This window comes from Triturus cristatus, chromosome 3_1, assembly GCF_964204655.1.
Source record: "Triturus cristatus chromosome 3_1, aTriCri1.1, whole genome shotgun sequence".
Taxonomy (NCBI): Eukaryota; Metazoa; Chordata; class Amphibia; order Caudata; family Salamandridae; genus Triturus; species Triturus cristatus.
In genome coordinates this window covers 624984417-625009828 of record NC_140583.1, presented here as the reverse complement: position 1 = coordinate 625009828, position 25412 = coordinate 624984417, and the positions used below count along the sequence as shown (strand labels likewise).

The 25412-nt window shown below is 43.2% G+C and overlaps 1 protein-coding gene across 1 annotated transcript in view; it reads left to right on the top strand.

Moving 5' to 3' along the window:
- The window catches only part of IGDCC3 (immunoglobulin superfamily DCC subclass member 3), a 406359-nt gene extending 381354 nt beyond the window's left edge, over positions 1-25005 (top strand). Inside the window, exons 11-14 of the mRNA XM_085644584.1 lie at positions 924-1028; positions 1496-1634; positions 12551-12755; positions 16797-25005. Coding sequence (XP_085500710.1) covers positions 924-1028; positions 1496-1634; positions 12551-12755; positions 16797-16994 — 647 coding nt within the window. The 3' untranslated portion in view covers positions 16995-25005. The remainder of the gene's footprint in view (positions 1-923; positions 1029-1495; positions 1635-12550; positions 12756-16796) is intronic.
- The last annotated feature ends 407 nt before the right edge of the window (positions 25006-25412 follow it).

Below are 25412 nucleotides of genomic sequence, written 5' to 3'. Positions count from 1 at the left end.
TAACTTTACATTTTTTAAATAAATTAAATATATCACTTTTAAGAAGTTTACTGAATCTTCGATAAAAAATAATGTTAGTCATAGTAAGTCGCTTTTTTTAAATGATTACTTATAAACTAAATTAATATATTTAAATCATTTTATTATGGAATACATTTTTAATGTGGTTTGAGGAGTTAATTTGCTGTAAAAATGTATTGGATTATTTTCAGTCTAATAATAAATATTGTAATTTACATTTATAGTCTACATTAAGTTAATTTTATTTATTTTTATTTTCTGAGTAATAAACATTACCTATACTTTCCCTGTACTTTACCATAGGGTGATCTCTGCGGCAGAGGTGTCCGCCCTGATGGCGAACATGCTTGTCAGCTAATTTCAACATAAAATACAGTTATAAAATTACTCCTAGTAACTTTACATGTGCAAATACATTCTTAGGAGGCCCCACCCTCTCATTGAAGGGGGTGGAGACATGTATGTCTACACCAAGGTGAAATGGTAAATTGCAAAAAAGTGGAGCATTACAAATAGTTGCAAGCGTAAATATACACATGAGTAAAAATACACAGGTATATTTACTTTTGTGACCAGACCAATGATGAAGCTTGTTAGGTAACCAAGAATTAAGTCAAATGTTTTAATATAACTTTACTCTTTCAACCTCATTTTTCTGTTTACATGTTGAAGATCTATAACAGCAAAATGAAGTTTCAGTTTGTTCATGGTCTGAGGAACCAAAGACTTTGAACACACACTTATGAAACAGGGTGTTTACTATATGTATTGTTACCACTGTACTGAATTTATTTTGTGACAATTATGTTCCTAATCCTTTTTTATGGGTCTTTAAAGTGGCAGGTGGTGCAGGTGAGTTACGAAGTCTAAAATGCTTGTTTTCTTTATATTTTCTGTCTCAGATTCATCAGTTGTGTATGAAGTTAAACTCCTAGCCTATAACCAGCATGGGGATGGAAATGCAACTGTGCGCTTTGTGTCCCTGAAGGAGACTGCGGAGCGAACGGGTATGGATTCAGCCTTTTCTTTTTTAATGGCAACCACTGCTGTTTCCTCCTGTACGAGGTTCCCACATTATCTAATACAACTCCAGTCCACCTGTAGGTGATTACTACTGAACAGCAATCACTGCAGTACTTTTCTTTAGGTTGGTACCACAGTCGTTTGTGTATAGAAGAACTGCAGTGCTCTACTATAGATTATAGTCTTATAGAAAATTGGGTTTGATCCTAGTCAGGCAAATGTAGATTATTGCCACAACCCATCTCCTCTTAAGGAACTCTAGTGCTCGATTGGGGCCTGGTCAGCTCTAAAGAAAATGTCTGAACAGATGATGGTACTAGACCGCTAATCCGTCGTTTGATATCCTTGAGCCCAGTAGAAGGAATGACCCATTCTCAGTTCATTCTGCCTCTCTCATGGTACTTTCCATACTCCTAAGAGATATTTATAAACCCTTTCTTCTCCTGAACAGCACTGAACCCACCCTGTGACTGTGTCAAGGATGACCAGAGCAATAAGACTTCCACCACCGGCATCATCATCGGCATACACATCGGAGTCACCTGCATCATCTTCTGTGTGCTCTTTCTCATGTTCGGTTACCGGGGACGGTAAGGTTTCCATAACATAATTTGAATGACCTCTTTGTTTTTCTCTGCATTCTGTGCTTTTTCTTATTTTTCAAGGATAACTTATATTTAACTCTTTTTAATAGTCTTCATTAGTCAAGGTAGAGGCATCCATTAGACCGATCAGCACCACCATTCATGACTTCAAATTTAGACCAAATGTCTAGATTCACCTCATACATATACAATATGATGGACAGCACCTCTGTGGACAGATTGTGGCGGAAGAACTCAACATGACGTTCGTTTACAGGTCTGCAGGCTCTACTGTTGGCATTGAATTGCAGAGAGGATGCCATGCTCTCAGGGCTTTCTTCAGCTTTTCTATTTGTTTAACACAAACAAACTCCCTACGTTTTTTAGTATTAAAGAAATTATCATTCGCCCTGACGTGCAGAGAGTTTGAGCCCTGTTTGTGAAGGCTGTTAATTGATTTTTCTGCCCCGGACCTAGAGAGGTTTGAGTGACCATCACCATGAATTAGCAGCCGTGTGACGAAAGGGCCGTAAGATCAAGGTTTTCTGATGGTGTAGTCAATTAAGGGGCTTCTGTTGGGAATCCTTCACTTAACCCACCTCAAGATGGTGAGGGGGAATCACAAGTTTGGATGGCGGTGCATCTGTCATTTTCTATGGCTAATGCTCTGCATCTGTATTATTACGGCGGCAAGTACGGCTGGATACAGGTGAAGTCCAACACTGGCTTCTTTATTCTCAGTGAGCACAGCACAGCGGCAGCTGTCGAAGTAAGCAGAGGGAGACAACCAACCGTCCACTCTCCACCCCGCTTCCTCTCTCTCCCCTTCTTGAGAATTCTGAGCTCCAGAGCCCGAACTGCATACCGAGCAAACAAGGCAAAGGGAAAAATGGTACAGATATAGAACACAACAATTTGCCAAACTCTACATGGGTACATTACAGCAAAGAGGAAGCAGGTAGCAGCAGCCATAATCACATTAAAGAAAGAAGCTGGGTACGTCATGTCAATGGTCATCGGTCAATGAAGGTTCTCAAGGAATGAAGACAGATTAAGTTCAGTGCCACAGAGGCTCATCCCTACCAGTAAGTGAGAGCACATCAGCCCCCCAACCCTGATCATGCAACCTCAATCAGGGGCAGTCTTAGGTTTTAGTCACAGCAATGAAAAAAATATTGCCTCTGACAAATGGTGCTACAAATAATAAAAAAATATTCCTTATATTGTTTTTCAAGAAAACACAAAACTGCAAGCCAAAAATAATAAGACTAAAGCGAGAGAAAAGTGCAATTACTCCTGCTAAAAGCGGCTATAAGTACATTATTTTATAAGAAGAGCGGCACAATGAATATTCAGACCCTCATTTAAACTCCACTGAAGTTTGGAGAAGCAAGGAAAATACAAGAAAAAAGTGTATTCAGGCTTCACACATTTTTCTTTTATTTACACTTTGTCTGCAGCAGTGGAGAAAGAGCATTTAACTCTACCCAAGTATTTTTTTAAAAGCAGTTTGATATTCCACTTGTTTATCGCACATTTTCTTCTTAACTTCCATTTTTACTTGTCTGAGGCACTGTTAGGATGACGTGGAAAGCCCTAAAATATCACCTGCGTCGATATGGTATTTTGGGAGTTCGTGGCACTTTGAAACTTCTTTTTCCCTTTTCTGGGGCTGCCAGACAGTCAGGACTGACCTCTTGCCTTTCACACCCCGGCCTTTGCTACTGTGCACACACTCTGCCACATGTTAGCATGAGGTGGGCAGAGGTGCCTGGATCCAGACTCTCCATTCAGGTAGGCTTATACGGAAGCAACCATACACAAAAACACACACAAACACTGACACACATATTAAACATAAGCAAAACAAACACACCCAGAAAATGCACATGCATACACACAGATAGAGAGGAAAACGAATGCATGTGCTCTTGTATACGTACTACACACAGCACTGGTTGTGGAACATACCCGCCATCTCTGCGTGCTGGACATAAACCCCCCCGAAAACCGCATCTTTGAGAAAAAATTCATGTTCGAGGCATATGAGCTGCAGATCACACACTGTGCATAGATCGTCATCTGGTGTTGGGCCCGGATGTTTGCACTTTGTTGTTGTCTTGGAAAGTCTTTGGAAGTCACAAGATAGGTGGCTCCTCCTTTGGACAATAGTGCGCATGGGCATCGACTCCATCGTCAGATTGTTTTTTTCCGCCATCGGGCTCGATGTGTTCATCGCACTCCAGGTCGGTGTCGTTACCGATCATCTTTTCGACGTGAAATCCTTCACCCATACTTCGGTATTGTTTCGATCACGTTCCCATTCGACGCACATCCCTCCAAACTTCAAATCTTCGATTCCGGTCGTCGACGCAGGCCTTCGGGGCCTACCTGTGCCATCAGGCCTTCGGCTTATGGAAAGGACTTCCTTCAAAAAGTGTCCTAAATGTAGATCCAAGTTTCCACACGCCGATCTTCATGAGGTGTGTAACCTCTGCCTTTCACCCGAGCACAAGGCCAAAGACTGTCTAGCTTGTGCCTCTTTCCGCTCCAAGAAGACGATTCGGGATCGTCGAGCTCGAAGAACCATGGCTCGATCATCGACATCCATTCCTGACGACATATTCCAGGAAGGCATCAATGTACCAGAGCAGTAGCAGATCCAACACAGCACCATCAGCTCCTCCGAAGCCGACGACTCTGACGTCGAAGACATCACTCCGGGGCAGAGGGTCAATAGTACTGACGTTGACCCCTCCCCACCACCCATTCTCAAAAAGGCTTCTGTCACACCTTCACCTTCGGGCCTAGGTGCACACCGGGACAGAACTTCTCACGCCCCGCCTTCGGGCTCGGCAAAGAAGCAGATAAAAAAGCCTTCAGGCCACTCGGGATCGAGCCAGCCTGCCGTTAGTGCCGAAACTCCATCCCCGGCACCAAAAAACAAACCACTACCTTCCTCCGCACCAACGCCTAGTTCAACATTGACGCTTTCGGCGCCGAAATCCACCGGTACGGACGCCCCGGCTCCGAAAAAATCGTCAGATCCGAGCAAACACCTGGTTCCGAAAACCTCGGGCGCTCAGCCTTCAAAGCCCAGAAAATCCTCGGAACCGACTAAACTCCTGATTCCAATCACCACTGGCGCTCAGACTATGGATCCGAAAACATCATCGGAACCGAAAAAACAACCGGTACCGAAGCCCATACCGGAATCGAAGAAAACTCCAAATTCCAGGCCTAAAGAGCACAAAACGACTCCAAAGCCTCTGACACACAAACAATCGGACTCGAAAAAATCGGCGCCGAAGGAACACACATCAGAGGAGGAGCTTTTTCGACCGGATCAAACACAAAAAACCCTTCAAAAAGACCCCAAAACAGGTCAACTCATACTTAGCCCTTCAAAGAAACGGAAAATGGACAAACCTGTACCAGCTCCACTTCCTTTAAAAAAAAGAGACATTGTAACATCTCCTTTTAGAATTCCTTCTCCACCTCCCCCTCCACACCACTCTCCTATCCCATTTTCACCCCCCTCACCATCTCCTCCACCTCCGGATGATTATGACACCTCTGAAGACCTAGGGGATGTTCAACCCTTAGGGGAACCCAGTGCTCCTGGTACCCCAAAAGACCCATGGGAGGATTATGACACACCAGATGTCCCAGACACACCTCAGGACGACATCTACCCATCTAGGCCATCGCCTCCTGAGGGCACTATAGGGTTCACTCAGCTTATATACAGGGCAGCAGAATATCACGGGGTGAACTTACACACAGACCCTGTAGAGGAAGATTTCCTCATGGACACTTTCACACCATCCCAAAGGTCCACTGCCATTCTCCCGGTGTTAAAAGGGGTAATCAAACACGCTCCTGAAGTGTTTAAGGATCCTGTAAGGGCCAGAGTCATTAACCCCAGGGTAGAAAAAAAATACAAAGCTGCTCCAGCTGATCCTGTTTATAATAAAGGACAAGTACCCTTAGATTCCTTAGTGGTCTCCAACGCCAGGAAAACCAAAGGAGATGCCGCACATCCTGATAAAGAATCAAACTGCTGGACGCGTCTGGTAAAACTGCTGGACGCGTCTGGTAAAAGAACGGCGTCCCAAGCAGCTAACATATGGAGGATTGCCAACACACAGGCTTTGCTCGCAAGATATGATAGGGCACACTACGATGAGCTAGAGACACTACTACAACACCTTCCAGACCAATACAAAACACGAGCTAATGATCTCAGCCAGGAAGGCAAGCTCATAACTAACACCTCCATTCGTTGTGTTCTGGATGCTGCAGATACAGCATCCTGGGCTAATAATACCAGTGTCCTTTTACACAGACATGCCTGGCTACGCATTTCTGGCTTTAAACCACCATATTAAATCAACCATTTGAGCAGGAACACTTATTTGGGCCTACTGTAGATTCATCTTTAGAAAAGATGAAAAAGTATACCGACACTGCCAAATCAATGGGAGCTTTGCAATCGTAAGCTTCCAGAAGTTCCTTTCGTTGCTCCTCTTATAAGGGCGCCTCTAGAGGTTTTACCACTAATAACCCCTCCACTTCCTGCAAGAGTCCCACCCAGACCTCATCTAACACGGCTACTACAGAGGAGGCTGCAGGGGCAATAACAACAAAAGTAGAGGCAAAACTACCAATACTCGTACCGCCTCCACCCCTAAACAATGATTTCCCTCCACTCCCCCTGTACCACTCTACTCCGATCGGGGGAAGATTGCTACAGTTCCTGCCTGTCTGGAACGACATCACCACAGACAGGTGGGTGAGACAAATCATCCAATCAGGTTACTGCCTAGAACTCACTTCCACTCCCCCAAACATACCACCCAAACAGCGTCCAATGTCAACAGACCACTTAACGCTTCTAAAACAAGAAGTACTTTTCCTCTTACAAAAACATGCCATAGAACCAGTTCCCCTTCATCACCAAAACACAGGGGTTTACTCCCTGTACTCCCTCATTCCAAAGAAGGATGGAACTCTGAGGCCCATCTTGGTCCTCCGACCATTAAGCCTCTACATACAATCAGACCATTTCCACATGGTCACTCTTCAACAGGTCCTCCTGCTACTCAAACAAGGCGACTTCCTTGCCACATTAGATCTCAAGGACGCCTACTTCCACATTCCCATTCACCCTGCTCACAGGAAATATCTTCGGGTTGGGGTGGACGGACAGCATTACCAATTCAGGGTTCTCCCATTCGGAGTCACCACAGCACCCAGAGTCGTCACAAAATGTCTGTCAGTAGTGGCAGCCCACCTAAGAAGACAACAAATTCACGTCTTCACATATTTGGACGACTGGCTCATAAAAGCCAAGTCACATACCCAGTGTGTAAATCACACACATGCCACAATCCAACTACTTCACGATTTAGAGTTTACCATAAACCTCGCAAAGTCGCACCTCCAACCATCCCACTTCCAACAATATCTGGGCACCACAATAAACACCTCAAAGGGCCTTGCTTATCCCAGTCCAGCCAGGGTAGTAAGCATGCAAGCCCTTATAACAAGATTCCAGCCGCAACACTCACTTCCAGCTCGAGTGTTCATGCAACTCATAGGGATGATGGCCTCTTGCATATTCATAGTACCTCATGCAAGACTCCAGATGCACCCCTTACAGGAATGCCTGGCACGTCAGTGGAACCAAGCTTAAGGTCAGTTAACAGATCTGATGTTGGTGGACGGCCGCACACATTGCTCTCTACAGTGGTGGAACACCCAAAACTTTCCAAAGGGCGACCATTCCTAGAGCTGATTCCACAGATTGTGCTAACAGCAGACGCATCGCTCACCGGCTCGGGAGCTCATCTACTTCATTACACCATACAGGGCACATGGACACCTCAGCAAAGGCTACTCCACATCAATCATTTGGAGTTACTAGCAATCTTCCTGGCATTAAAATCATTCCAGAAACAGATATCCGGCAAAGCTGTCTTAGTCCGCACGGACAATATGACAGCAATGTACTATTTACAAAAACAGGGGGGGGGGGGGACGCACTCTCTCCAGCTCTCTCAGCTAGCACAGAGCATATGGAGATGGGCCATTCCTCAAAACATATTCCTGTTAGCCCAACATCTCCCAGGAATTCAAAATCATATGGCAGATCTGTTAAGTCGGCAGACACAACAGATTCACAAGTGAGAACTTCACCCACAAGTTCTTCAACCGTTCTTCCAAATGTGGGGGCAACCAGAGATATCTCTTCGCCACACATTAGAACACAAAATGCCCAAGCTTCGCCGCCAGATTTCCACACCCATTGTCCAAAGGCAATGCGATAAGGATGAACTGGTCAGGCAGATTTGCGTACGCTTTTCCACCTCTCCCACTCATTCCATTAGTGATGCGCAAGCTGTAACAACAGTCGCTAACACTGATCCTAGTTGCTCCAACATGGGCCAGACAACCCTGGTACACAACATTGCTGGAACTATCAGTAGTCCCGCAACAAAAACTACGCCTCTCCCCACACCTCTTAATACAGAACCATGGAGAGATCAGACACCCAGATCCAGCACAGCTCAACCTGGCAATCTGGCTCCTGAAGTCCTAGAGTTTGGTTATCTCAATCTTCCACCTGATTGCATGAAAATCATCAAAGAAGCTAGACGCCCCACCACTAGGGCCTGCGATGCAGCCAAGTGGAAAATATTTGTTGTATACTGTAACAATAACAACATCAATCCTCTAGATGCCTCCACTCAGCACATCATATGCTACCTACTGCATCTTCAAAGATGTAATCTAGCATACACATCAATTAGATTACATCTCGCTGCCATTGCAGCCTACTTCAAAATAGACAACATCTGTCACTGTTCAGGGTGCCTGCCATTAAAGCATTCATGGAAGGCCTCAAAAGAATAATTCCTCCCAGGGTACCTCCCTCCCCAGTGTGGAATGTAAACATCGTCCTCACAAGATTAATGGGTCCTCCATTCGAACCTCTACATAAATGCGAGCTAAAGTTTCTTACATGGAAAGCCGGTTTCCTTGTGGCCATTACATCTCTTAGAAGAGTCAGTGAGCTGCAGGCACAAACTATTCAAGAACCATTTTTACAACTCCATCTTAACAAAGTGGTTCTCAGGACAAATCCCAAATTCCTTCCTAAAGTTATTTCTCCCTTCCATCTCAACCAATCTGCTGTGTTGCCAGTGTTCTTCTCACAACCACAAACAGTAGCAGAAAGAGCTCTTCATACCCTAGACGTAAAAAGAGCACTCCTTTACTATACTGACAGAAAACCTTTTCGCAAAACAAAACAACTTTTTGTATCCTTCTCACCACCACATAAAGGCAATCCCATATCAAAATCTGGCATTGCAAGGTGGATTGTCAAATGTGTACAAATTTGCTATCACAAAGCAAAACGTACACTGTCTATTCCCCCTAAAGCCCACTCTACTCGAAAGATAGGGGCTTCAATGGCATTTTTAGGGAACATTACCTTAGATGACATCTGCAAAGCAGCTACATGGTCTACACCGCACACATTCACATAATACTACTGTGTAGATGTGCAGGCAAAACAACAAGCTAGTGTGGGCCAAGCTGTACTCAAACCGCTATTTCAAACTACTGCAACAGATATTGGTGGTCGCCGCTAAGGAGGAATACTGCTATGCAATCTATGCACAATGTGTTATCTGCAGCTCATATGCCTCGAACGGAAAATGCTACTTACCAGTATGCATCTGTTCTTGGCATGTAGAGCTACAGATGCACACACCAACATCCTGTATGCAACCTTTGCTTACCACTGGGTCACCAAAGTGAAGATTGCAACGTGTGTTCGGCTTTCACCTCAAACACTTTGAGGGTATGAGAGAGACAGAGAAGGGCCAACTACAACATGCAGCACCATCACTACGAGACCTGGGACTCTCCAGCGAGGAAGAGGACAATGTCGCCGAAGGTCCAGAGGTCGACGCGGACATAGACGTAAAATTGATAGTTGTCAAAAAGAAGACGTCGAGAGAGGTAAGAGACCCGTCGACCTTGAAGAAACTAGACGAGTCCCGAAAAACGGTCTCAAGGGCCTCGAAGACAGCCTCGGCGTCGAAGCACTTGACGTCCACAGTTGCGTACAGAGAGAAACACTCGGTTGGATCCTTAGACAAGGACTCCATAATGGCAAAGACCCTCAAAGGATCAAAGACGTCGAAAGACGGTCAAGGAAAGGACGCTTCAACGTCGAAGCAAGAGAGGTCAAAACAAGTTTCGACTGCCGTGAAGGCGCTGTCGACCGCGAAGATGAAGGCAGAAAGTCTCGGTGCCGAAACTCACGCATCTGAGATCGAGAAGAAAAAGAAGCGGCTAGAAGTTGAAATGGTGAGTATTTTGCACAGAAATAAAGAATGCCACAAAAGCTTGAAGCAATTCAAGATACTGCTGAAAAATTTGACAGAAGTAGAAAGATGCGTTGAGGAGTTATAGCCTCCAATGACACCCGAACCGCTTGAGGAGCAAGAAGAAGAATTCTTTTTTGGTGAAGAAGAAGAAGACGATCAGACTTATGTGGGCTCGGAAACCTCAGAGGTTCAAGAGCTACAATGGCAAGACCTTGACGCCGACTCTCCAGAAGAGTTTGTTGATACCTATCTTTCGAGGCCTTCACCAACAGACGACATTGGTATGTACAACCAAGTAATCAACAAGGCTGCAGATACCTATGGAGTACCACTTGAGGAAGAAAAACCACAATCATGATTTCTACTTGAAACTTTAATGCATACACAATCAAGGAACCAATTCCTCCCTCTGTTGCCAAGTGTACTGGATCAGGTTAAAGAGGCATTTAAGGAGCCTGCCACATGTAGGGTAGTCACACCGAGAGGAGAGAGAAAATACAAACACTCCTCCAAGGACCCTATTTACATTAAGGGGTCAGTGGCAACTGTCTTGATTATAACAGCCACGGCCAGGAAAAGGGCTAATGTACCAACCACCACAGGTCCACCACCATATAAAGAAAGCAAGAGGATGGACCTTATGGGGAGAAAGGTTGAGAGAAGTGCGGCAAATCAATGGTATAACAAATTCAAATGCATTGCTGAACAGGCATGCATACCAACACTGGGAGCAAGTAGGGGAGCTACTAAAGCACCTGCTGGAACAATTCCAAAAAAGAGCAAGCCTCATAGTAGAGGAAGGAAAGAATATAGCGAATACATGCTTAAAATCTGCACTAGATGCCGCAGAAACATCAAGTAGGCAGATGATTGGCATCACCAAAAAAAGGCACGCATGGCTGTGGATCTCAGGTTTCAAACTAGAGGTGCAGAACAATATACTGAACTCACCGTTCAATGGAGAACAGCTGTTTGGAAGCGTAGTGGACGACAAGCTAATCCAGATAAAAAAGGACAATGAAACATCAAGATCTGTGGGCGCTCTACAATTCAGAGACATATGTAGGGGCACCCCCTCAAGGAGGCCAGCGGGCAGAGGTAACCATCACCCTACAACCTCGCATCAGGTATATCAGCAGGGTTACCAAGGGGAAAGCCAAAGACAACAACAAGGGCAACAACAAAATTGGCAATACCAGCGAAGAAGACAATCCTTTCGAGGACGCCCCCGGGGAAGAGGCCTTCCACAAAGAGGGGGTGCACCAACAACAACAAAGTGACTGCATTCCAAGCAGTACACACACTCAAGAAACACCACGGAGTGTGCCCGCAATAGAACAACGACATGAAATAAGCAAACAGTTTCTCCACCATACTACACCAGTAGGAGACAGGTTAAAATACTTCCTCCACAAATGGAGAGAGATCACTTCAGACGAATGGATCTTAAACATACTACAGTACAGTTACTGCATAGAGCTAATCAAACAACCTCCAAACAAAGGACCAAAGAGGAAAATACATTTAAAAAGAGACGTTACTCAGCTTCTCCAAGAAGTACAAGAATTACAAGCCAAAGAAGCAATAGGACAGGTACCACACAAGGAAAGAAACAAAGGAAATTACTCTACGTACTTCATAATTCCAAAGATAGATGGAACACTGCGTCTAATAGTAGACCTCAGATTCCTAAAGACTCAAAGGTTCAAAATGACAACACTGCAAGAGGTGATTCCTCAATTTTAAAAAGGAGACTACATGGCAACCATAGACTTAAAGGATGCCTGCTTACACATTCCCATGAACAAGATGCTCTTAAGATTTGTGGTTAACGAAACACATTACCAGTTCAAAGTGCTGCCATTCGGTCTAAAGTCAGCACCAGGAGTGTTCACAAAGTGCCTAGCAGCAGTGTCCGTTCATCTAAGAAGACAAGGAATCCATGTATACCTGTACTTAGAAGACTGGTTAGTAAGAGCAAGCTCGTACAGACTCTGCAAACAACATATACAGCAAGTATTGGAGACACTAGTTCAGCTTGGATTTTCCATCCACTGGGGGCAAATCTTTCCCAGAGCCGAACAAGAAAAAGTTTTCTTAGGAGCAACATTAGATGCAATATTGGGGAAGGTGTTCCTAAGCAAGAAGAGGATATTAGCCCTACTGAAGGGGACACAGCTATACCAGAAGGGGCAAACTCTGACAGTGAGGACAGTGGGAAAGCTGCTAGGAATGATGGCTTCATGCATTCATTTTATTCCCAACATTCGCCTACACATGAGACCATTCCAAGAATGGCTACAAATACAATGGTTGGTCAAAAAATCTTGCTGATAAATGGAGCAAAGTGGCTGTATTTATGTAGTTATATACTTCATATGTAATTATTATACTGTTATTTAAAGCTTTTCAATGGTGATTTCAAGTGAATCAGTACCAGAGATGCTGCATTAGACTTAATAGGTCGTCCCATGTTACAACTATCTCCATATCTGTTTTCTTCTCTGTTTCATCCAGGTTGCTTATTTGTAGAAAGGGGTCTGATCACCTGTCCACCCCGCAAGTGCCACGAAGCCAGCGGAGTCCGGGAGCTGTTCTAAATGGCTTAACCCACCGGGATGTGGAGGAATTGCGTGACAGAGGGAAGCAGTCAGAACTGAATGAAATGGAGATGTTGTTCCCTGATTCCCATCCTCAAACCTCTCAGGATAAGGGAACCATTGTAAGTGACATCTCTAATGCTTAGTGACATCTATGTTGACGCGCATGTCCATGCAGACCTGCCTTTGTTACACTCCTTGTACGCAAAGCCACTCTTGTTTTTTTGTTTGTGTTTATTATACAATGAAAAATTCAATAGATTTGCTGGCTATAAGTCCTTCCTGTAACCAACAGGTGATACTTTTACCGAATTCAATGACACTCACTTTATTGTCCCCATAAGTATGAATGGCTTTACTGGTTGTGATGGAATAGCATTTGTTCCCTGACTGAGTCTCTGTTCATGTCTACACTTAACCACACAGCCACACCTGTCCACGTCGTTACTGATGCCTGAGCGATCAAGCTTTTACGTGCAACCACATTATTCAATGCAGTGACGCCTTTATACCATAGGGCTTGTATTTTAGGTTTTGGTGCAGACAGTGTTTACTACAGTCTCCATGGTGGCCACCGCCATTTATTACTGGTGCTCCGGGGTCACTTCTACTTTTTCACTCCAAATGGACAGCCAAGGTACTCCTTTAAAGGTAGTGTAGCTGAATAATCAAGGCTTACTGTAGGAGGTGATTGTGAACTAAAGTTTCGGATACAGCATGACAACAATAGACATAGATGACATAAATGTCCTTTTATAGCTATTGCTTCTAATGGGAAACAGTTTTCTTTACATGTTGTTCAAAGAGTGCAGTTGGCATTAAGATATACACAGAAGCAGTGGGTGCTACCACCTTCAAATTCTTTAATAGCACTTTTTAAATGCTGGGTGCTAGAAAACTAAATAATATGGGGCCCAATGGACAATGTTGGTCTATAGCCAAGGCATCAAACCAGCATCTCTTCAGCCTATAGCTACTTATTTGCTTCTCGGGACAAATGTGGCAACAATCACTGCAAGGTTTTATTTGGGTCCTGCTAGTTCATTTGCTCCAAGCAGATTTCAGTTGGCTTTGCTTGAAGTCTGTCCTACTGTTCAGGAGCTAGCTCCTCTACTTTCAGCGGGCACTCCAGCTTCTTGTTCTACCAGGGCAGGGAAAAATAGCAGAATGTCTTCCAAATTCTAGGCCTGGCTTGGAGGGATCAGCTAGCAGCAATCTTGCGAATGTCTTGTTAGAATACATGTGCTATGTCTGCACAAAGTTACGATGGTTTACAAATTACTCATCCCATGGGGTAGGACATATCCCAAGTTGTGGCTAGTGGCGATCAGCCAGGAGCAGGTTTATTTCAAAGACAAAAGCTTCTTCCATCAGAACCTAGTTCATTTTCTAGCTGGTTGATGGAATACAGAGGAAGCCCTGGTTCTAATTGGGTAAACTGGTTTGTGGTTTGCCATCTGAATCTTTTGCACTTGCCTCTTTTTTGGTACGCAGACTCTGACAAGTGTACCCGTATATCACCACACACCATCTCAGGCCTCCAGAAACATTGAGCTGAGGACTGTGAGGACCAAAGGGTCATCCTAGTGGAAGAGCTTTTTGATCATGTGCCAACTGTGGAAACCGGGCTATCTGATGAAAAAGGAACCCCGGCTATTGTGCTTTAGTGTCTCTGATGCACCTTCAAGGAGGACAATCAAATGTTTTTATAAAATCTTTGATCATAGAGGGCTATCATGGTTCTGAAGCATGAGTCAGGCCTTTGGTTCTTGGAAAGCAGAACTACTAATTTGCAGAAGAGAGACAGGACTATTGATGTTTAGGAACAAGGCCATATTTGTAATATTTTACATGTGGTCACAGGACTATGCACTTTGAAGAGCCTTTGACGGGGGAGTCCTTTGTGAGGTAATGTAAGTTAAAGATCAGTAAATTATTCATTAGAACTACCATTACATTGCATATGCCCCTGTTTCATCTTTATCAAGCGTTTGCTTTTACGCTGCTGTTTATTATTCATGTGTAGACGGATTTGTGCTCAGAACCAGCACATTTTAATGACCCTGTAAGGTTATATGCTCAGGTTTCTGCCCCGTTTGGAGTATATTTTAATATTGGAACCTTAGTAATCCCATGCAGCTTAAGACACAGTGGTTAAAATGTCTAGATATCTTTATCTGGAGTAAAGTTTGTCTGTAAGATGCAGCTTGATATAGGAGATAAAGGCATCTGATGGGCTTTGTGCACTCTCACATATTCTTTAAGTTGGCCATTTGTATAGGGCCTTAATGCACTCTGAACAGGGTGGAGAAGATATCTGCTGCTTTTTGGCAGACGCCACACATCTGCCAAGCTCTAAATGAGGCTCTTTGTATAGACAAACACACCATTGGGAAGCCATCATTTTCACTGTTCTACCTACCGAACAACAATAATGTTTTGATTTTTATCAGAGACACTTTCACGTGGATTAAAGTCTACACCTTCATACGTTATCACAATGCCTCCACCCAGATTTATCAATCACAGGTGATTTTGTTTGCTTCTCGAAACATATCAGAACACACCAGCTGACAAGCGGATCACCACATCCGCAAATGGCGTTTCCAGCCATTCTCTGCCTCCCCCATCATATACTTCGGCACCATCACATTTTTCCTGTGGAAAGATTTGTGAAAAGTTTATCTGTGTAATTTGTACAATTGTTTCATGTTTTATAAAAACGGTATACAAACAAATGTAAAGCCTATTATATATGCGTGGAAATTCACCTTTGCTGTATAGGTACTTAAACATAAAACATGATTAGACGCTTCCACACTTGTTTGTTTATCACCACATGCAATGAATGTTTTAGTCAACGTTTGTGCCTTGCTTTAAAAGTAATGTTTACATTTATACATATTAATCTACGTAGCATAGAGGTAATGATCAAGTGAATATGTTCAATTAGATAAACAAAAAGGAATGAATGTTGGGTCTGCTTGAAGAATTAAAGGTCTCTGGGATTTATACTGATAATTCCAAAACGGTTTACATGGATGACATGACGTTACAGGCATTGCGTCCAATATATCCACATAAGAGACTTGCATGTATTTGACGATACAGGGATATCAGAGGAATGCTCACTTAAGGAAATCAGCAAAACATTTTTGAAAATAGACCATCTTGTCTCAAAATGGATTCCCAATTGTGGAAATTTCTTAGAGTCGTCAAATAAAAACATGCGGTAAACTTTGTTGGCCATTTCAATGTGAAAAGAGCAGTTTGCTCTCAACTTTGTGGAGTGAATATGCCCTATTTTAAGAGATAATTTATTTATATTTTAATGCTCTGGCAAGAGTGTATGTGACGGCTACTAGTAGCAGTCAACAATGTGTCACTGTAGCTGCCTTTAGCCACAGTAGTTATACCAATTTACCCCTTTCTAAGTTATTTCTGAAACAGATACACTTATTTTATATGGCAGACCGTTTCTGCTGGACACGGCGTGTGAAAATTGCCCAATCACTAAATATGCCTGATGCTCGGTCACCTCAGGAGGAGGCTGGGCTTGAAGTAGAGAGAAGGAGTTCCTGTTTTAGGAGGTGGGATTTACACTAATCCCAACTTTCAAATGTGGGACGGGGCAGGACTTCCCATTGTCAGGAAGGAGCATTTAGAGTTTCTGTTTCACAGAGCAAGTCTTCGAGTTTAAGGCTGGAGGGCCTTTTGCTGTTTCGGGAGCTAGGACTTCCTGTACCAGGAGGCAAGACTTGGCGTTTTAGTTTACAGTGAGTCGCTCATAAAGTGCCTATGGTGGATAATTTATTTAACTTTTGGGAATAGAAAGTACATATTGTGAGCCCAGCCTTAACATTGTGTGATCATATGCCTTATGTGAATTTATAATAGATACAACTTTAAAAATCCATGTTCCAGGTAAGTAACATTATTTCGGGACTCTCTGTTCAAGAGGGTCTGACTTGCAATTTAAGGACATTAGATGTCTAGAAAATCCCAAGTGATACGTGACTGGGCAGGTTTGCTCTAAGGCAGCCGAGCCCTCATGTTGCACACATATGAAAAATATTTTTACGTTTATTCATTTTATGGTACTTGTGGAAAATGTTTCTAGTATGTTCTTAATTAACAACTTAAGGGTATCCCTTGTCTTCTAGGAGCCTGTTCCCAAACTGCCTACCTCACTGGATGACACCCAGATCTCAATGCATCCGCCGGACGAGTTCAGCATCGCTGAAGAGCAGGCCATCAAACCCCTATCGAGGCCATCATTGGAGGACCATCAGGCTGGATCCCAAGTCAGCGTCTCACTGGAAAGCAAAGCCTCGAACCACGACCCTACCAGCGAAGGGTGATACCGCTCCAGCCCTCCCCCCACGGCTCTGAGCATTATCTAGTTCTCTAGGACTCGGCAAAGGAACTGCCACCGCTGGCTTGAACAGCAAGTTTTCAATCTCAGGTCAAATTGAAGATTCCTGCAATGTCTTTATTTTTTTGTATGGGGTGGTCTTTTGAATGTTTTATTTCCTATATATTGGAGGAGGGGAGAGGCAATCGCCACCTCCTGCAAAGTGTTTCTCTCAATCTCAGGCCTCCAATAATTTTTTATTGTGACCTCATCAGGACTGGATCCTGATTTCGTTTTCTCTTATGTTACCACTGGCTGCTAAAAAAAAAACACAACTATCAGAAGAAGAATTTTGGGACAAGCCTGTTGAGAGGGACCAAGTTAAACAAAACCCTTTTCCAACTCTCACACCTGCGTCTCACCTGTCCGCTTGTCTCTTATCCTATTGGCAGCTGAAGGACTCTACACACTGCCACTCGCCAGTATTCTTAATGTCTGTTTTGTTAAGGTTTATCTTTTTTTTTCTTTTGTTTTCACAAAACTATATCCTTTCCTGGTCCAAGTAATGGTCAACTCGACAGTAGGAGGGAGCAAATGAGAACAAAATCCAAATGGCCAACCTTTGACGGATGCCTGCAACTTTCTGTGGTATCACGATTATACACCCTTTCTCAGGAGACCTGTTTTCTTGTTGCTTGGCTGTCGACAACAAAAAACACAAAAAAGCAAACATACACACAGAAGGAGGACTGGATGAAAAGCATAATCCTTCACTGAGCCAACTGCGAAAGACAAGGAGAGACTGCTCCGGTCAACAGAAGTAATCTACCTCAACCTGATTGAATGTCACCGCAGCTGCAGCCAATGGCGAGTCCTGCATTACTCAACTAGAGTTGCATAAACTGTGCAAATACACTCGGTCAGTACACTCACTTGGTACTACCTCAGAAAAGGAAAAACACATGCTACGCACATCTAGCTGACCTGGGTATTTCCCTGGGGTTTTGTTTTACAAATATTTTTTTTCAACGTTGATTCACTTTTATGTTATGTTTCCGTTGCTCCAACTGTAAAGCACTTCCAAAACTTTGAAAGAAAAAACAATTTCTACCTCAAGTTTTTAATGGAACCTCCTGACATTTTCTGTTTCGAATGTTGCCTTTTTGTTTTGACCCTATTAGCAGAATCCCCTAGCAGATGCCTACAGGACTGTAGAGGTGTCTGGCACCCCTCCCGCCCGAGTTTCATATAACCGGTTTATCTGAAGATAAGAAATAGCAAAAAAGTCACAAGTTTCCAACCCGAAATCGAAAGGTGATATTTTAAACAAGTATAGAGAATATTATCCTTGTGTTTTCTTTAGCTTTAGAGCTTTTTAACCAGGTATATACATAATTTTTGGTAAGTCGCTGCGTTCTGTTTTAAATGTCATATGAGTTGTATTTTATATTTTTCCTTGAGGACTGTTTCAGAGATGACTTCCAGTAATGCCCGCAAAGAAATCTTAGACATTTTCTGTGTTGCTGTATAGGCTGGGGAGGAGGAAGTTGTACAGTTTCAAAGCAGAATGGACCCAATAATACTGCCGTTTGGGGTTTATACGTCTCTGTAAGCTTTCAATCAGAGAAACTGATACTTCCATGTATTTACTGATCGACTGCTATAAACTGCGTTTTGCTCTTTATTAGGAAAACTTGACTCCTCTGACGATATTCCACAGATGGATTTTATTCATAAATGCACAGAGGTCCATTCACCTCAAGAGTCGAAGAAGGACTGGCAAACTGTGATATTGCTCTACAGCGGTGCAAGCCAGTGGAATAAATCCCTCAGTGTCCCAGTATGCCAGTCTTCCCCTAGCAGTAATCAAGAGGCTTCCACTTGTTTACTATGGGACAACGTAAACCCGCGGACATTCCTTAAAATGTTCAAGAGATGTTATAATAGCCTAATAACAGGGGCACCTGCCACTTCCAGGTTTCCTCTGATGAGAGATTGCCTTTTCAGCCATGTACAGTTTGGGTCCCATTGACCTTGTGGCTTCAAAAATGGTGAGGCTTTTTTTAATGGGCATATTTCTTTGATATCACTATAGATAAAAATGCCTCCCGCCCACCTTTATACAACAAGGCTGTCAAACGTCTTTTTGGTCCTTTCCTGATTGGGAAAGCACAACTCCATAGATCGGGTGCTTTTCGGTCCTTGAATGAGAATTATCTTTTTACCTGCCTTGTTGTGTAGAAATAGGAATAATTTATTCTGCATAAGTCACCAAAATGTTCTTTGTCACTCTACCGTTAAACAGACTCTCCCTAATTCACTCATTGATGACTACCGTGCGTCCCTGGCAAGTCTCGAGTCCCATTTTGTCCTCCTACCCCCATTGCCGCATCCTTATTTCAAACCTCAGATGAGTTTTTGAAAGAAGTCGTCAAGTGACAGACTTAATTCTTATTGTGTGATGATCCGTAAACTGTGCAGTAATGTTATCGTTGTTCATCTCTTCGCTCACTTGTCTTTAATAAGAAGGCGGTGGCATGTAAATAAGGCATCTATGATACTCACTTGCATATTACATTAATAATAACTTGCGTATGCCGCAATGCCAAGTAATAGCAGATGATGCCTCTTTTGTGGTCCAAATCTGCTAAATAAGTTGCAGGTGATCAAGGCAGAGGTGGAGAAGATCAATCAAGTTCCTTATTAATCCCATTTGTGATTCCAGCCTCTTCCATCTAATGCGCACATGGTCAGTGTGCCTGAGGCTGTGTCCTTCCACTAGGGTTCAGCCACTCTGCTCAGCTACATGGAACAGTGCAGCAGCTAGTCCAGGCTGTGATAAAGCAATAAATCCATCTGCCGAGAAGTGTTTAACCTCCCCGGATACCACCAAAACATATGTGAGATGAGAAGAGGGCTACAGGGCCTAAACCAGCTGATTCTGTCCTCATGTGGGAATATTAGCTTCTTTTCTTTCGAAGACATGTGTTTGATGAAACTTTTATTCTCACAGGTCATTCCCCTAACACTGTCATCTAATTGGCTTCCAAATCCATTTTTTCAAGCACTGGTGCACTGTGAAGACTGTACTTTGCATGGACTGTCCCCAATAACTGTGAATAATGGACAATAGCTGACTTCCATCACAGACCTCTCATGATGCTGCCATCAGTGCTATTATGCCCCTTTGCTCCTTGTCGTGACACCTTGCTTGGAATGCGATCAGGTAGCTCAGCATGAACACAGCTCAGGCGTTCACTAACATCTGGTGAACAAACTGGGTCCCTTTGATAAGTCATGTTGAGAAGCAGCATGCATAGCCCAATGTGCATCTGGTGGGATGCATTAGAAGATCTTCCATTCAAATTATCTTCGGGGGATTCCATTGGTCACAGAAGATTGCAAGAACACCGTATGTGGATATGCAAAGACCACAGGGCAATTTGAAGAAACCCAGCCCAAGGCATCCAAGGTTTGTCGTTTTATGGGGGAGCCATATGACACAGCCAGCACTGGTCAGCCTAACATCAAAACAGAGTCGAGTAGACACAGTAATCTTGTACTATGAAAGAGCAGCTGTCAATGGCAGTCCAGGTATGAGAAATAAAGCTAGTGACACTCTAAAGGATTTCCTCATACCTCAAACGTTTTAAGATCTTCAGAAATTCTGTACTTGTAAAAAGAAGGGGTCCTAAACTTGATCTTTTGAGAAGAAGCATCCTCCACTATACCGGCACAAGAAATAAATCCTTAACTTTATCCAGTACTTGTCATTTACGGTACCTGTACAGGATGAATGATTTAACTTGTATGTGGATAGGACCATTTTCAATAACTCGACCTGTAAAGAAGATGATTCCTTTGCTGTACCGTACCTGTACCTTACCAAAAGACTGGTGCATAACTGTGGCTCTGCATAAAAGAGATCCTAGATTATACATTTACTGAAAAGTAGGGCTTCACTTCATTTGCGCAGAGGTCAATTTCATTATTTATGGCAATACAGTAAAAAGTGTGTGAATTACCTAAACATGGAAGGCGACTTGAACTAGTTCTCCAGGATGCCTGTAATTTATAAACTATTGAAAGACAGACAAGTTAATGTTATAGCAAGGAATCACTGCTAACACAACATTGTGCATTGTACATAAATCTATAGCAGCAATAGAGGTGTTGAGGTAAAATGGGTGCATCGGTCCATGAGACCTTTGTGCTGTTTTGTCTATAGCCCAAATATCTCACTGGTATATTTCTGCATTTTCCAAGAAACCTTTGGCTCAACAGAAAGGTTCTTTCTTACATTTCAGTTAAATCTGGAATGATCTGTGCCTTCCTCCTGCCCACAGTTATCTAAATGGTCACTTATGGTTAGTGTATACCTTTAGGGTTTTTGGGTGAGGGCAAGCTGAATTTGTGTGGATCCAAGTGGAGAGCCTTCCTACGAAAGACAAACTCAATAGAAACGTTTTTCAATTGACGTGGAAAGATACATTATGCTTTAGTACCCGAACTAGAAAAAAGCCCTTAGCTTAGTTTGAGCTCCTTTATCGGAAGCTGCTTCAAACCTTGCCAGACCCTACCTTTGGCCGGTGACTGGCTGTGAACCTACCAAGAACATTGTTTTGCAAATGACAGAGTTAAGTGGCACATGTCTCTATTCGGAGCATGAACCAAGATTGTTTGTGCCAAGTGACTGAGGCTGCGTCTTCATACATTTATTTGTGTGAAGAATTTGCCTATCTGCTATTGGACTACATTGTCTTAATAATCAGCAATATTTATATATATATATATATATAAATATATTATATAGTTATCCAGTGTATTTAAAACGGTGTGCAGTAACCGTGGAATTGTTTCAATGGTTGTAGATGTCTTGATGTTCTTTGGTCAAGTGTCCAGAGGGTTCTATGTTTTTAGAGATGTTGCAAGTGCCAGTTATAGACTGGTAATCATGAGAGGCGCCGTAACTACTCATGGCAATCCAGGCAAGGCTGCACTTTTGTTCGTTGTACAGAAAAATAACTGCTGAAACTATCTCCCCAAGACTGCCCTGCGCTCCCAGATTCCCCATCTCAGTTCTCAATATGGTGATATGATAGAGGCGTGCAACTTTGTACGTAAAGCTTCAGGGGGGGAGGGGTGAGCCATTTTACGAAGCTTAGCTACAGAAATCTTCTCCGGTATGTACTCAGAACTCATAGCCTCCCTCAGCTATGTCAACCACCATTTCAGTACCGGTCCCAGCTCAGGGGGCCCTGGTGAACCGTCGGCCTGGTGGTGAGATCTTTTTCCATGCACTGATGGTCCACCTGGCTTCGATAGACATCTGCCTCATGGTGTGTCGACTGGAAACATTCCACAATTCTAATAATTCCTTGTATGACCTCCTTACAAAGAGATACACAAATAATCTCAGAGTTTAATTTCATAAAAAAATAAGGGGTATCTTAGATGTGGCCTGACATTTTTTCGAGGGACGGTTCTTGATTCATCCAACGTTGTGCAAATGCCCTTGCTACAAATCCATGTATATATTAATATCTTTATGACTGGGTAATAGGTTCTAGACAAAATATAAAAGAGGGGTTATGCGTCTCCCTGCTTTTGAAATGCATCATTTTGTTGCAGTCCGCTACGCCCTTTTATACAATTATTTTTTCACTTAAATGGTCTCCTCATACCAAGGATGAGCAGACACACTTGTTGTGCCAAGCTGGGTTCGGCCTCGTTGAGACTGTCCAGGAAAGGGGGCAAAACTCTATCTTCTGAATGCCCCTTATTCTTTTTAGGGATGTAGCATCATTGAAACTGCACATAATATTTTCCAAACATATAGTATTATTCTTTAAAGTTCTTTTGACTTTCCCAATAATAAAATCTTTCCATCTCTTATTTTTATTTTATTTTTATGTTTCATATATATATATCTCTAAAAGTGCCCATGTTCAGGTTTGGATTGGGATTGCAATTACGCCGGGTCAGTCCCAAAGAAGTGGCCCACTTTAGCGTACTGTGCACTTTCTTGAAACATCCTTTGGTTAGTCTCATTGGATTCATTTTTAGAGAAATGTTTTGGTAACTTGAGCCTTTTAAAGCCTGCAGTACCAGTAAGATTAGTGAGAACTAGAAGCACTGTATTTTGGCCAGGTGGGTGATGGCCCAGGGCCACAAACCACCTGGCCCCCTAGCGAGTCCCCTGTATATTCCCACCCTTCCCTGCTCACCATTGCCAGAAGGTGATGGCATGGCGGAGGAGGGGTCAGGGGAAAGACACTGCTCCACATGTACCATGGTGACAGGCAGTGCTTTAAATGGAAAGAGAGGTGTGCTGGTACCCACTGTCCAGCGTACCTGTTTGCTCCTGAAAAGTGCCTGTACTCTCCCATTAAATGTATTGTAACAGTGCTGAGAAGTGCAGGTACTTTCCCTTTCAAATTAAAGAAGTGCAGGTACTCCGTACCGGACAGTATCTGCTCATTTAAAGCACTGGTGATAGGCAAACAATGCAGGAGTCCTTTGGAGCGAGGCTGATTTTCAGAGTCAAAACACCCTCTCCCCCCACCGCCACCCCCTCGTGGGCGAAAGTGCGAAAGCAGGGGGAAAACAAAAAACATGATCCATAGGTCACCCTTAGGAACCGGCCCATTGCCCCATGCCCGACTGCCCACCTTCCCAGTTCGAACCTTCCCATGTTGGCTAACAGAACATGATACAAATCAAAGATAAAATATAAAAATAAAGCCAGCAATACCTAATAAATTAAGGTTACATTAGAAATGTTCACCCTTTTGTAAGCATTTTTCATACTGAGACTGTCACCTTATCTGTCATGCCACTAAAACGAGAATGGGCGTAGAAAGAGGACATGAATGGTAATCAGTAGAACGACTAGCGACTACTTCACCATGTGTGTTCTTGTGAAAGCAGACCTTTACTCTGCACCTGTGCAGTTGCATTTGATTGAACATGTGCATATAAAGAAGTTCAAGAGAAGATAAACGGGACATTCTAAATGGAGAAGTTGTTAAAACATTGTTAGTGGAGAACACTATATTTCATTTTTCAGGCATTGTGCGATTGGCACGAAGCTCAGTTTAGTTGTCCTCTGACCTGGAGTATTAACAACAACAGAGTACATTGATCCTGCCCTCCTTTTGCCAGTTTCGGATGCTGGCAGGGAGCATTCAAGAGCCGCGCACAGCCCAAGTTTGGTTATCCCTGGTTGAGTCTGGTGTGTCCTTGACTGGGCGCAGTTCTGACCGGGACAACCCCCCCAGAATCACTCCAGACTGAGCAAAACCGATATAGGCACTGATAATGCAAATACCTTTCTATAAAACTTCACACAGACAGTGTGAGCCTCTAAGTTCATGGTGTGTGCTATGTGTGCACAATCATGCTGTGTTCTGAGCTTTGAAATGGAGGGGGAGGACTCTCCAGCTAGATGCACAGTGCACAATGCAACAGGTGCCTCTGCTTTCCTCTTTGCATCTCCACACCTAAACATTGCATTGCTTCTTGGTGAGCAATATACGAGAACCTGCTACTGTGAATCCAATCAATAAGCCGATACACATATATATATCATACATATAAATACTTATATATGTATATACTTATATATATGTGTGTGTGTGTGTGTGTGTTGGTAATCCTGTTTCGAAGGGGAGGGTTTAGGGGATCTATGATCTTTGTAAAATACATATGTATAAATATATATTTTTCTAATATCCAGATTTAGACTAGATTTTCACTCTGTTGCTGTCCCTGGTGTAGCCAAACACATACAGGTACTGCTTCTACTACGGAATATGTTTCTTGCACCAAAAATTCAGATTCATATCATCCTCCAACCACAAAAAAAGGAATACAGAATCCCTTTATTTTCTAACTAGGAAATACATGAATCTGTTATATTGTCAGTTGCAAAGCGTCTTTGGATACACATGGGTGTTATCCAAAGTGTTTGCAGTACACAACAGTGCATTTAGGATGTATGACATTACAACGCGGGTTTTTACAACGCGTGCAGTTACATCGCATGCGTTACAACGCATGCGATGTTACAATGCTATGCCATTACAACGCAAGTCTTTACATCGACTTGCGCTAGATGGCGTGCTAACATTAAAAAAGTGTAATTTACTATTCCAACTCCAGTCCACTTAACAGTAGGGAAGGTGTTGGGATAGTAAACTACACTATTTGTAATGTTAGCACGCCATCTAGCGCAAGTCGATGTAAAGACTTGCGTTGTAATGGCATAGCGTTGTAACATCGCATGCGTTGTAACGCATGCGATGTAACTGCACTGCGTGGTAAAAACCGCGTTGTAATGGCTGTTCCCCATGCATTTAGTGCTCCCTTCTGCAGTTTGTGGTCATGGCAAGAGCAGTGCCTGAGCCATCCTCTCTCAATGGTG